This window comes from Ammospiza caudacuta, chromosome 34 (genome assembly GCF_027887145.1).
Source record: "Ammospiza caudacuta isolate bAmmCau1 chromosome 34, bAmmCau1.pri, whole genome shotgun sequence".
In the NCBI taxonomy this organism is placed as follows: domain Eukaryota; kingdom Metazoa; phylum Chordata; class Aves; order Passeriformes; family Passerellidae; genus Ammospiza; species Ammospiza caudacuta.
Genome location: NC_080626.1, coordinates 3,864,733 through 3,878,605, shown reverse-complemented (window position 1 = coordinate 3,878,605; position 13,873 = coordinate 3,864,733). Strand labels below are relative to the sequence as shown.

At 62.7% G+C, this 13,873-nt stretch overlaps 1 protein-coding gene across 1 annotated transcript; it reads right to left on the bottom strand.

Annotated features, from left to right (window-relative positions):
- Positions 1 to 848: 848 nt before the first annotated feature.
- On the bottom strand, positions 849 to 13,790 carry LOC131570365 (cathepsin D-like). Its single transcript, XM_058822716.1, has 9 exons — positions 13,704 to 13,790; positions 10,086 to 10,208; positions 9,126 to 9,249; positions 7,831 to 7,949; positions 6,973 to 7,172; positions 5,986 to 6,108; positions 4,445 to 4,610; positions 3,508 to 3,606; positions 849 to 1,108 (listed from the first exon to the last, which is right to left on the bottom strand). The coding sequence occupies exons 1-9, from the start codon at positions 13,788 to 13,790 to the stop codon at positions 947 to 949; spliced, it is 1,203 nt and encodes a 400-aa protein (XP_058678699.1). The 3' UTR covers positions 849 to 946.
- Between the last annotated feature and the right edge of the window lie 83 nt (positions 13,791 to 13,873).

The following is a 13,873-nucleotide window of genomic DNA, read 5'->3' as shown; positions in this document are numbered from 1 at the left end:
AAAGCCACGCCCACAGCGAGTGAGGCCACGCCCACTTCACAAAGCCTTGCCCATACATGGGCTGATGCCCCGCCCATGTCAGAGACTCCACCCCTTCATTTAAAGAACCCCCACCCCCTTTCATGCCCCGCCCATCAATGGGGGGAAATTGGGGGGCACTGGGGGTGTCACTGTCACTTGGGGTCCCCCCCAGGAAACCACCATGACCAGGAGCCCCCAAACCAGCAGCTTTATTGGAGACCCCCCAGAGCGGACCCTGACATCCAGGGGGGACCCAGGGTGTCCCCAAGGTGTCCCCAGCCATCCCAAGGTGTCCCCAAGGTGGTCCCAGGGTGGTCCCAGGGAGTCCCCAACCATCCCAAGGTGTCCCCAGGGTGGTCCCCAGGGTGTCCCCAGGGTGTCCCCAGGGTGTCCCCAACCATCCCGAGGTGTCCCCAGGGTGTCCCCGGTGGTCCCCAGGTGTCCCCGGGGTGTCCCCAGGGTGTCCCAAATCATCCAGAGGTGTCCCCAGGGTGTCCCCAAGGATCCAGAGGTGTCCCCAGGGTGTCCCCGGTGGTCCCCAGATGTCCCCAGGGTGTCCCCAGGGTGTCCCCAAGCATCCAGAGGTGTCCCCAGAGTGTCCCAGGGTGTCCCCAGGGTGTCCCAAATCATCTCCAGGTGTCCCCAGGGCATCCCCAAATCATCCAGAGGTGTCCCCAGAGTGTCCCAGGTGGTCCCAGATGTCCCCAGGGTGTCCCCAGGGTGTCCCAAATCATCTCCAGGTGTCCCCAGGGTGGTCCCAGGAAGGACCCGGGGAGAACACAGATGTCCAGGTGCTCCCCAGATGTCCCCAGGGTGTCCCAAATCATCTCCAGATGTCCCCAGGGTGTCCCCAGGGTGGTCCCAAGGTGTCCCTGGGGTGGCTGTCACCTGGGGGCATTCAGGTGTCCCCAGGGCGTCCCCGGTGTCACTTGCTGGGCGCCAGCCCCACGCGGTCGCGGTCGCGGTCGAACACGGAGTAGAAGCGCGCCAGGAAAACGTCCCCGAGGATCCAGAGGGGACCCGCGGGCGGGGGGACATCGAGGGCCATGAACCCGCTGACACACGTGGGGGACCCCCACTGGGACACCTGCGGGGACAGGGTGACACACGGTGACATCAGGGACACGGCACGGGGTGACACACGGTGACATCCAGGGACACGGCACGGGGTGACACACGTGTGACATCAGGGACATGGCAGGGGTGACACACGGTGACATCAGGGACACGGCACGGGGTGACACACGGTGACATCAGGGACACGGCACAGGGTGACACACGGTGACATCAGGGACATGGCACGGGGTGACACGTGTGACATCCAGGGACACGGCACAGGGTGACACGTGTGACATCAGGGACATGGCACAGGGTGACACACGGTGACATCGAGGGCCATGAACCCGCTGACACACGTGGGGGACCCCCACCGGGACACCTGCGGGGACAGGGTGACACAGGGTGACATCAGGGACATGGCAGGGGTGACACGTGTGACATCCAGGGACACGGCACAGGGTGACACACGGTGACATCAGGGACACGGCACGGGGTGACACAGGGTGACATCGAGGGCCATGAACCCGCTGACACACGTGGGGGACCCCCACCGGGACACCTGCGGGGACAGGGTGACACACGGTGACATCAGGGACACGGTGACACGTGTGACATCAGGGACATGGAACCGCTGACACACGTGGGGGACAAGGGCGGGGACAGGGACATGGCAGGGGTGACACAGGGTGACATCGAGGGCCATGAACCCGCTGACACACGTGGGGCACACCTGCGGGGACACCTGCGGGGACGGGGACATCATGGGTGACACGTGTGACATCAGGGACGCGGCACAGGGTGACACACGGGGGGGAGCCCCACTGGGACACCTGCGGGGACGGGGACACCCTAGGTGACAAAGGGCGACAAGGGTGGGCACAGAGACCTGGGGACACGGGGAGGGTGACCAGGGGTGACAAGGGGACAAACCTGGGGACAGGGACATGCTGCACGGGGGGGCTTGGGGACACGGAGATGGCGAGTGGGGGGTGACAAGGGGACAAGGAGGAGGGCGGGGACGTGGGAATGGGGACATCAAGGACACAGGGGGACCTGGGGACACGGGGACAGAGCTGGGGACAAGGAGGAGGGTGGGGACACGAGGGGCGGAGGGACTTGGGGACAAACCTGGGGACAAGAAGGGTGGGGACATGGGAATGGGCACGTGAGGGACTTGGGGACATGGGGACAAATCTGGGGACAGGGGGACAAGGAGGAGGGTGGGGAGCTGGGGACATGAGGGACAGGGGGACTTGGGGACAGGGGGACAGGGGGACTTGGGGACATGAGGGACAGGGGGACTTGGGGACAGGGGGACAGGGGTGGGGACATCAAGGATGGGGGGGGACTCAGGGGGACACGAGAGGGAAAACGGCAGGGGGTGACACGGACGGTGACAGAGATGACACAGGTGACACAGAGGGGACACAGAGGGGATAGGGTGACACACAGGTGACACACAGGTGACACAGAGAGAACAGGGGTGACACACAGGTGACACACAGGTGACACACAGGTGACACAGGTGACACAGAGAGAACAGAGGTGACACACAGGTGACACAGAGGTGACACAGGTGACACAGGTGACACACAGGTGACACGCAGGTGGCACAGGTGACACAGAGAGAACAGGGGTGACACACAGGTGGCACAGGTGACACAGGTGACACACAGGTGACACACAATTGGCACAGGTGACACAGGTGACACACAGGTGACACAGAGAGAACAGGGGTGACACACAGGTGACACAGAGGTGACACACAGGTGACACGCAGGTGACACAGGTGACACAGAGAGAACAGAGGTGACACACAGGTGATACAGGTGACACAGAGGTGACACACAGGTGACACGCAGGTGACACACAGGTGGCACAGGTGACACAGGTGACACACAGGTGACACACAGGTGACACGCAGGTGGCACAGGTGACACAGAGAGAACAGGGGTGACACACAGGTGGCACAGGTGACACAGGTGACACACAGGTGACACACAAGTGACACAGATGACACACAGGTGACACACAATTGGCACAGGTGACACAGGTGACACACAGGTGACACAGAGAGGACAGGGGTGACACACAGGTGACACACAGGTGACACAGGTGACACAGGTGACACAGAGGTGACACACAGGTGACACAGGTGACACACAGGTGACACAGGTGACACAGGTGACACAGAGGTGACACACAGGTGACACAGGTGACACACAGGTGGCACAGGTGACACACAATTGGCACAGGTGGCACAGGTGACACAGGTGACACACAGGTGACACAGGTGACACACAATTGGCACAGGTGGCACAGGTGACACAGGTGACACACAGGTGACACAGGTGACACACAGGTGACACACAATTGGCACAGGTGGCACAGGTGACACACAGGTGACACACAGGTGACAGGTCCCACCTGGAGCACGTAGTGCTGGGGGCTGAGCGTGAACTCCTTCCCGCCCAGCACGAAGGTGACGTTGGGCATGGAGGGGACCTTGTCACAGTCCAGCACGTACTGGGGGGGACACGGGGGTCAGGGTGCCACCCTCACGCAGGGGACACTCAGGGACCCCCCAGGTGACACCCACCCACCCACAGGGGACACTCTGGATGTCACCCACCCACCCACAGGGGACACTCAGAGACCCCCACCCACAGGGGACACTGGGACCTTGTCACAGCCCAGCACGTACTGGGGGGGGACACGGCGTGAGAATGCCACCCCCAACCAGAGGGGACACCCAGGGACCCCGCGGGTGTCACTGACCCCCCTGAGGACACTCAGGGACCCCCACCCGGTATTTTGGGGGTCCCATGGGGTCCGTACCTGTCCCCCCAGGGCGCGGGAGCCGCCCAGGGCCCGGGGGACACTCAGGGACCCCCACCCGATATTGGGGGTCTTGGGGGACACTCAGGAACACTCAGAGCCCCCCACCCGGTATTTGGGGGTCCCTGGGGGGGTCCGTACCTGTCCCCCCAGGGCGCGGGAGCCGCCCAGGGCCCAGGGGTCACTCAGAGCCCCCCACCCGATATTTTGGGGGGTCCGATGGGGTCCGTACCTGTCCCCCCAGGGCGCGGGAGCCGCCCAGGGCCCGGGGGTCACTCAGAGCCCCCCACCCCATATTTTGGGGGTCCCTGGGGGGGTCCGTACCTGTCCCCCCAGGGCGCGGGAGCCGCCCAGGGCCCAGGGGTCACTCAGAGCCCCCCACCTGATATTTAGGGGTCCCATGGGGGGGTCCGTACCTGTCCCCCCATGGTGCGGGAGCCGCCCAGGGCCCGGGGGTCATTGGGGACACTCAGGGTCACTCAGAGCCCCCCACCCGATATTTGGGGGTCCCTGGGGGGGTCCGTACCTGTCCCCCCATGGTGCGGGAGCCGCCCAGGGCCCGGTGCAGCGCGGCCACGTCCCCGCTGGGCCCGGTGACCAGCGATGTCCCCGTGTCCACGATGGCCTCGCAGCCCCCCCCGCAGAGCGGAGGGTCCCGGCACCCCGCGGCCCCCGGGGCGCCCACCGACAGCCTGGGGGGGCGGGGGGCAGTTACGGGGGGCGGGGAGGGGTCTGGGGGCTTTTAGGGGGGGGTTGGGGCAGTTAGGGGCAGTTAGAGGGGTCTGGGGGCAATTAGACGAGGGTTGGGGGGGCAGTTAAAGGGGGGTTTGGGGCAGTTAAAGGGGGTTTGGGGCAGTTAAAGGGGGGTTTGGGGCAGTTAAAGGGGGTTTGGGGCAGTTAAAGGGGGGTTTGGGGGCAGTTCAAAGGGGTCTGGGGGCAGTTAAAGGGGGGTTTGGGGCAGTTAAAGGGGGGTTTGGGGGCGTTTAGGGGGAGTTTGGGGGCTTTTAGGGGGGTTTGGGGGCAGTTCAAAGGGGTCTGGGGGCAGTTAAAGGGGGGCTTGAGGGGTCAAGGGATAGTTAAAGGGGGGTCTGGGGGCAGTTTGAGGGGGTTGGGGGCAGTTAAAGGGGGTTTGGGGGCAGTTAGGGGCAGTTTGAGGGGGTTGGGGGCATTTAGGGAGGGTTTGGGGCAGTTAAAGGGGGGTTTGGGGGCGTCTAGGGGGAGTTTGTGGGCTTTCAGGGGGGTTGGGGGCAATTAAAGGGGGGTTTGGGGGCAGTTAAAGGGCGGCTTGGGGCAATTAAAGGGGGGGTTGGGGCAGTTAAAGGGGGGTTTGGGGGCGGTTAAAGGGGGGAGTCTGGGGCTTTTAGGGGGCTTTGGGGGCAATTCGAGGGGGTTTCAGGGCAGTTTGAGGAGTCAGGGGACAGCTAGAGGGGGGTCTGGGGGCAATTAAAGGGGGGTTTGGGGGCAGTTAAAGGGGGCTTTGGGGCAGTTAAAGGGGGCTTTGGGGCAGTTTGAGGGGGTTGGGGGGCATTTAGGGGCAGTTAGAGGGGGTGGGAGGTATTTAGGGGGGTTTGGGGGCAGTTCGAGGGGGAGTCTGGGGTGTCAGGGGGCAGGTAAAGGGGGGTCTGGGGGCATTTAGGGGGGGCTTGGGGCAGTTTGAGAGGTCGGGGGCAGTTTGGGGGGGCAGTTAGGGGGGGTCTTGGAGAATTTGGGGGGAGGGTATTTTAGGGGATTTTGGGGGAATTTCAGGGGCATTTTGGGGGGCTCTGTGGGTAATTTTGGGGGGGATTTGTGGGTGGATTTTGGGGGGCTCCTTGTGTATTTTTGGGGGAAATTTGGGGGGGATTTTGGGGGCATTTGTGGGTAGAATTTGGGGGGCTCTGTGGGTATTTTGGGGGGGAATTTGGGGGGCATTTTGGGGGGGATCTGGGTGTATTTTTTGGGGGGAATTTGTGGGGGATTTTGGGTAGACCCGGGTGTATTTTTTGGGGGAGTTTTGGGGTGGAATTCGGGGGGAATTTGTGGGTGGATTTTGGGGGTGATCAGGGTGTGTTTTTTGGGGTGTCTCACCTGTCCATGTGCACCTGCCAGTAGCTCTTGCGGGACACGGGGATGTAGTGCAGGGGTCCCTCGAACCGTCCCTCGTCGATGCCCCCCAAGAGCAGCTCCCCCCCGTCGCCCTCGGACGCCCCACTGCGCTCAGGGCAGAGTGGGGGGCGTCAGGGGGGTCCCAGGGGGGATCTGGGGGGTCCCAGAGGTGTCCCACAGGGGATTTGGGGGTCCCAGAGGGGATTTCAGGGAGGATTTGGGGGTCCCGGGGGGGGGTGGGATTTGGGGTCCCACAGGGGGTCCCAGAAGGGGTTTCAAGGGGAATTTGGGGGTCCCACAGGGGATTTCAGGGGGGATTTGGGGGTCGCACAGGGGATTTGGGGGGTCCCATGGAGATCACAGAGGAGATTTGGGGGATCCCTTAGGGGATTTCATGGGGGTTTGGGCATCCCAGAGGGAATCTGGGGGTCCCACAGGTGTCCCAGAGGGGATTTCAAGGGGAACTTGGGGTCCCAGGGGGGATTTGGGGATCCCAGGAGGGTCCCACAGGGGATTTAGGGGGAGATTTGGGGGGTCCCACAGGGGATTTGGGGATCCCAGAGAGGATTTCAGGGGGGATTTGGGGTCCCAGGGAGATTTGGGGGGTCCTGAGGGGGATTTGGGGGTCCCCCCAGGGTAGGATTTGGGGTACCAGAGGGGATTTGGGGGGGATTTGGGGGTCCCAGAGAGGATTTCAGGGGGGGTTTGGGGGTCCCAGAGGGAACTGGGGGGTCCCAGAGGGGATTGGGGTGCATTTGTGGGCTAGTTTGGCTGTATTTGTGGGTTAGTTTGGGTGTATTTATGCATGATTTTAGGTGTTTTTGGGGGATATTTTGGGTGTGTGTGGGGGATATTTTGGACATATCCATGGGTTATTTTGCCGGCATTTAGGGCGCAATCAGGGAGCGCTCAGGGCCATTTCAGGGACACTTTAAGGGTGTCCAGCCGTGCCCAGGTGCGCCCCCGTACCTGCGCAGGTGGAAGGAGAAGACGTTGTTGCGGAACAGCCCCTGCTCCATCATGTTGTCGAACACCGGGCGCGCGGGGCCCGCGGACGCGGCGGGGTAGGCCAGGCCCAGGACGCCATCGAAGCGCGCGGCCGCGAACGCCAGGCCCGGCAGGGCCACGGCCTCAGCGAACGTCTGGTTGGGGACGGACACATTGGACACCTGTGGGGACAGGGACAGGGACACAGTGACAGGGACATGGTGACACAGTGACACTGGGTAGGCCAGGCCCAGGACGCCATCGAAACGCGAACGCCAGGCCCGGCAGGGCCACGGCCTCAGCAAATGTCTGGTTGGGGACAGAGACGTTGGACACCTGTGGGGACAGGGACAGAGGGACATTGACATGGGGACAGTGACAGTGACACAGGGATGGTGACACAGTGACACAGGGACACAGTGACACAGGGACACAGTGACACAAGGACAGTGACAGTGACAGTGTAGGCCAGGCCCAGGACGCCATTGAAACGCGCGGCCGCAAAGGCCAGGCCCGGCAGGGCCACGGCCTCAGCGAACGTCTGGTTGGGGACGGACGCATTGGACACCTGTGGGGACACAGGGACAGTGACATTGCCATGGCCACCAAGACATTGGACACCTGTGGGGACAGTGACAGTGACACAGCGACAGTGACACGGTGACAGTGACATGGCGACAGTGACAGTGACACAGCGACAGTGACACGGCGACAGTGACACAGCCTTGACAAATGTCCAGTCCCAGAGACCCCAGCCCACCGCGAGCGCCTCAGTGCCCAGGAAGCCCCTCAGGGACCCCTCCCCAGCTCAGGGACCCCTCCCCAGATACCCCAGCCCACCGTGAGCGTGTCGGTGCTCAGGAAGCCCCTGAGGCTCCCGCTGCCGTAGCTGATGGCGAAGGCCGTGCCGTTGGCCCGGTGGGTGCAGGACAGCAGGGGCTGGTAGTGGGGGTGGAGCCCTGCGGGGACACGCCCACTCTCATTAGGCCACGCCCAGTTCAATCAGACCACGCCCGTTTCGATCAGAACACGCGCGTTCACACTCAAACCACGCCCACTCACACGCAGACCGCAGGTTTTGTCAGACCACGCCCACCCATCAGACCACGCCCACTCCCTCTCAGACCACACCCACTCACCTCAGACAATGCCCACTCACACTCGGACCACGCCCACTCAGAGCACGCCCATTTGTCAGTGCTCACCTGCACAGAGGCCCCGCCCCCAGACACCACTCCTCACTCAGACCACGCCCTTTCAAGCCCCGCCCCTCACAGTCCAGAAAAATCACTTGAGGCTGCACCCCAACCACACCCTGTCCCAGACCACGCCCATCCACCACTAAACCACGCCCAGTTACACAACCACACCCAAATATGCCCCATCTCCTCTAACAAACCACGCCCACTTCACTGACCACGCCCTGCCAGGTGTAAACCACGCCCATTCCACCATACTAGGACATGCCTATCACCCAAACCACGCCCTTTCCATCATGCCACACCCTGTTAAGCCCCGCCCACTGCCCCATCCCTATCATGCTTTCCACTCTGCTAGGCCCCACCCACAACCCAAACCACACTTGGTCCACCCTGCTAAGCCCCGCCCACACAAACCCACGCCCATTACATGGTATTAGGCCCCGCCCACACCAAAACCACGCCCCTATAGGCCCCGCCCACCACCCAACCCACATTTGTTCCACCATGCCCCGCCCCACCAGGCTCTGCCCACTCCCAAACCACACCCTGCTAGGCCCCGCCCACACCTGAACCACACCCTATCACGCCCCGCCCACCACCCAAACCAGGCCAATACCTCCCTTCTAAGCCCCGCCCACTCCCAAACCACACCCTTCTAGACCCCACCCACCACCCAAACCACACCCATTCTGCCCTGCTAATCCCCGCCCACACACAAACCACACCCATCCCGCCCTGCTAAGCCCCGCCCACACACAAACCACGCCCATCCCACCTCACCAGACCCCCGGCCACCACCCAAATCACACTTACTCCACCCTCCTTGGCCCCGCCCACACCCAAACCACGCCCTGCTTGGCCCCGCCCACACCCAACCCCCACCCTCCCAAGCCCCGCCCACCGCGCCCCGCCCCGTTAGGCCCCGCCCCTCACAGCAGGCCAGGTAGAGCAGGCAGCAGCGCGCCGAGGGCACCCAGAGATCGGCGGAGCCGGTGTCGAAAATGACCCGGAAACTCTGGGGAGGGGTCCCGAGGGAGATGGTGCCGTAGTACTGGGCCTGGGGGGGGGAAAACGTGTCACCTTGGGGTCACCTTGGGGTCACCTTGGGGTCACCAAGGTCCCTGTGACCCCCACGCTGTCCCCATGGCACTGTCACACCCCCAATGTCCCCAAAGGGGTGGGGATGTCCCCTCCCCATCCCCAGCGAGATGGCGCCGTAGTGCTGAGCCCGGGCGGGGACAGTGTCACCCTGGGGTCACCAAGGTCCCTGTGACACCCTCAGTGTCCCCATGGCACTGTCACACCCCCCCCGTCACTGTCACAGCCCTGTCCCCATGTCCCCAAGGTCCCTGTGACATCCCCTCCATGTCGCTGTCACACCTTTGTCCCCAAGATCCCTGTCCCTCCCCCAGTGTCCCCAAGGCCCATCCCCACCATGTCCCCAAGGTCCCTGTGACAACCCCATGTCACTGTCACATCCCCGTCCCCGAGGTCCCTGAACCCCTCCATGTCCCCGTGGCACCGTCACACCCGCGCCCCCGTGTCCCCAACGTCCCTGTCCCCCACACCCCCCGATGTCCCCAAGGTCCCTGTGACCTCCTAATGTCCCCAAGGCCCCTCCCAATGTCCCCAAGGCCCATCTCCCCCTGTCCCCAATGTCCCCAAATGTCCCCAATGTCCCCAATCCCCCCAATCCCCCCAATCCCCCAATGCCCCCAATGTCCCCAATGTCCCCACTGTCCCCAAATGCCCCCCAATGTCCCCAATGTGCCAAATATCCCCCAGTGTCCCAAATCCCCACAATCCCCCCAATGTCCCCACTGTCCCCAATGTCCCCACTGTCCCCAATGTCCCCAATGTCCCCAGTGTCCCACTGTCCCCTCCCCCACTCACGTCCATGTAGTTGTGCAGCCTCGCGGGCGCCGCCGCCGCCCCTCCCCACTGCGGCTGCGGGGGCCGCCCCGCCCCCCCCCCCAGAATTTGGGGGGCACCCAGGGCCCCCTCTCCAAAGGGATCCTGCGGGGACACCAAAGGGTTAATGAGATAATGAGCTAATTATGCTAATGAGGGGATCTGGGGGGCCCCCTGTCCAAAGGGATCCTGCGGGACACCAAAGGGTTAATGAGATAATGAGCTAATTATGCTAATGAGGGGATCTGGGGGGGGTCCCCTCTCCAGGGGATGCTGTGAGAACAGGAAAGCGTTAACGGCTTAATGAGCTTAATGGCGCTAATTATGCTAATTATGCTAATGAGGGACCGCCAGCGCTGCCTGAACGGCGGCGGGGGGGGGGGTGGGGGTGCATGAATGGGGTTAGTTCATTAATTAGGTTATTAATAATTAATGGAGTTAATGAATGAGGGGGTCCCTCGGGTTGGAAGGGTTAATGGAAGGGGAGGGGTCCCCAAAATCTGGGGTCACGCGCGGGGTCAGAGGTCACGGGCGGGTCGCGCCCTGGAGGGTGGGGCGGGGCCGAGCGGGTCCGACCGGTCCCGCCCCCGCTCGGGAGCGCAAGGGAGGGACCGGGAACCCCAAAATGAACCCCAAAATGAGCCCCAAAATGCACCCCAAAATACACCTGGGGCACCCGGGAACCCCAAAATGCACCTGGGGGGGACCGGGAACCCCAAAAATCAACCCCAAAATGCACCCCAAAATCCACCTGGGGCACCTGAGAAGCCCAAAATCCCTCCCAAAATACACCTGGGGGCATCTGGGAACCCCAAAATGCACCTGGGAGGGACCGGGAACCCCAAAATTCACACCAAAATCCACCTGGGGCATCTGAGAACCCCAAAATCCCCCTGGAACCCCAAAACCCCACCTGGGAGAGATCGGGAACCCCAAAATCCAGCCCAGGACTCCCCCAAATTCCCCCAGAACTCCCCAAAACACCCCCCAGGTATCCGAGACCCCCCAAACACCCCAAAACTCCCCCCAAACTCCCCCAGGACACCCCCAGATTCCCCCCCAGATACCCGGGACACCCCAAATCCACCCCCCTGGCATCCGGGACCCCCAAAATTCCTCCCAGGACCCCTCCAAATCCATTCCCAGGTACCCGAGACCCCCCAAACTCCCCTCAAACTCCTCCAGGACCCCCCAAACACCCCCTCGGTGTCCGGGACCCCCCAAATTCTCCCCGGGATCCCCCAAATCCACTCCCAGACATCCGGGACCCCCCCAAACTCCCCTAAGACTCCCCCAACTCTCCCAGCGCCCCCCTCCCCCCCAGGTATCCGGGACCCCCCAAACTGCCCCCAAATTCCTCCCAGGACCCCCAAATCTACTCCCAGGTATCCGGACCCCCAAAAATCCCCCAGGACCCCCCAAACCCCCCAGGACCCCCCAAATCCCGCCCCCAGGACCCTCCCAGGTATCCGGACCCCCCTAAACTCCCCCAAGACCCCCAGATTCCCCCCAAACTCAAAACTCTCCAGAACTCCTGCCAGGACCCCCAAACCTCCCCCCCCAGGACCCCCCAAATTCCCCCCAGGTATCCGAGATCCCCCAAACTCCCTCCAGGACACCCCAAATTCACTCCCACCTACCCGAAACCCCTCAGAGTCCCCCCAAGACCCCCAAACCACCCCCAAATTCGGCCCCCTCAGGTGTTCGGGACCCCCAAAATCCCCCCTAGGACCCCCCAAACCCCTCTCAGGACCCTCAAACCCCCCAGGACCCCCAAACCCCCCCACAGGACCCCCCAAATTCCCCCAGGTACCCGAGATCTCCCCAAACTCCCTCCAGGACACCCCAAATTCACTCCCACCTACCCGAAACCCCTCAGAGCCCCCCCAAGACCCCCAAAACCACCCCAAATTCCCCCCCCAGGTGTCCGGGACCCCCAAAATCCCCCCAGGACCCCCCAAACCCCCCGGGACCCCTCCCCTCCCTCTCACCGCAGCACCGCTCCCGCTCCAGCCGCCATCAGCAGCAGCACAGGGGGAGGGTCCCGATCGCGGGACCCCCCCTGGGCACCCCCAGCCCCCCAAAGGGCGCCCCGAGCCCCCCCATGGCCGCTCTGAGCCCCCCCCGCCCCGCGCGCCGGGGGGAACCCCCCGCAAACCCCGCCCACTCCGCGAAAACCACGCCCCTTCCGTCAAAACCACGCCCCATTCCATTGCCGGCAATGGGGAAGCCCCATAAGCCACGCCCACTTGGTTGGATGCTTTACCAAGCCACGCCCACAATGCACACAAATGGTTGGGTAAGCCACGCCCACTGCAGGAGCCACGCCTCTCATTGGTTTAAATATTCTGGGACGCCACGCCTCCTCATTGATAAAGTACCAGGTAGCCACGCCCCTCAAGCCACGCCCACAAAAAACCATAAATTATGAAGCCACGCCCCAAATGACGTAATGGCGGGGGGCGGGGGTGACTCAGGGGGCGCGGGAACCCCAAAACCGCCCCCACATCCGGGGGGGGGCGGGGAATTCCGCCAAAACAGAAATTTGGGGGGGCCCCAAAACCGCTCCGGAATTTGGGGAGGGGCTCCCCCAAATTTTTGGGGTGGTTTTAAAGGGGAAAAGGTAAAATTGACCCCCAGAATTGAGGGGGGTCACCCCGAAATATGGGGAGGGGGCTCTGAACGGGCTCAAAATGGGGGGGTCCCCTAAAATTAATCAGTTTTGGGGGTCCCAAAATTGACACTCTTTTGGGGGGGGGTCCCAAAATCACCCCAGAATAGGGAACTGTCCCCCAAAAGCCACTCATGGTGGGGGGGGAGCCCCAAATTCCCCCTTAACTCCCCCTCCCCCCCCAATTTGGGGGAGTTGTGACCCCAAATCCACTCCAATATTTTGGGGTGTGGTGACCCCAAATTCCCCCCATAATTTGGGGTGTGGTGACCCCCAAACTGGGCCCAAAATTTGGGGGACGGTGACCCCAAACTGCCCCCATAATCCAGGGGGGTGTGACCCCAAACTCCCCCCTAATTTGGGGCGGGGGTCTCCCCGATTCCCCCCATATTTTAGGGGGATAAGACTCCAAATTCCCCCCATAATTTGGAGGTTTGTAACCCCAAATTCACCCCAAAACTGGGGAAGTGGTGACCCCAAATCCCCCCCATATTTTGGGGGCTATGAACCCAAATTCCCCCCATATTTTGGGGTGTGGTGACCCCAAACTGGCCCCAAAATTTGGGGGGATGTGACCCCAAACTCCCCCCATATTTTGGGGGTGTGGTGACCCCAAACTCCCCCCATATGTGGGGAGGTGTGACCCCAAATTTCTCCCCATATTTTGGGGGTGTGGTGACCCCAAATACCCCTTGATTTGGGGCGGGGGTCCCCCCAAACTCCCCCCATATTTTAGGGTGTGGTGACCCCAAACTCCCCCCATATTTTGGGAAGTTGTAACCCCAAACTCCCCCCATATTTTGGGGTCTGTGACCCCAAATTCCCCCCATATTTTGGGGGTGTGGTGACCCAAACTCCCCCCATATTTTGAAGGGTGAGACCCCAAATTTCTCCCCTAATTTGGGGCGGGGGTCCCCCCGAACTCTCACCCTGGGGGGGCTGTGAAGCACCTTTATTAACCCGCTGCGCCGGGGGGGGGTCGGACGGATGCGGGACCCCCCCGGCCCCCCCCTCATGGGGGGTGGGGGAGGGGAGGGGGTGGAGTGTGAAGAGGGGGGGGAGGGGCAGGCGACCCCTCCCCAAAACCAAAAACAAAAAA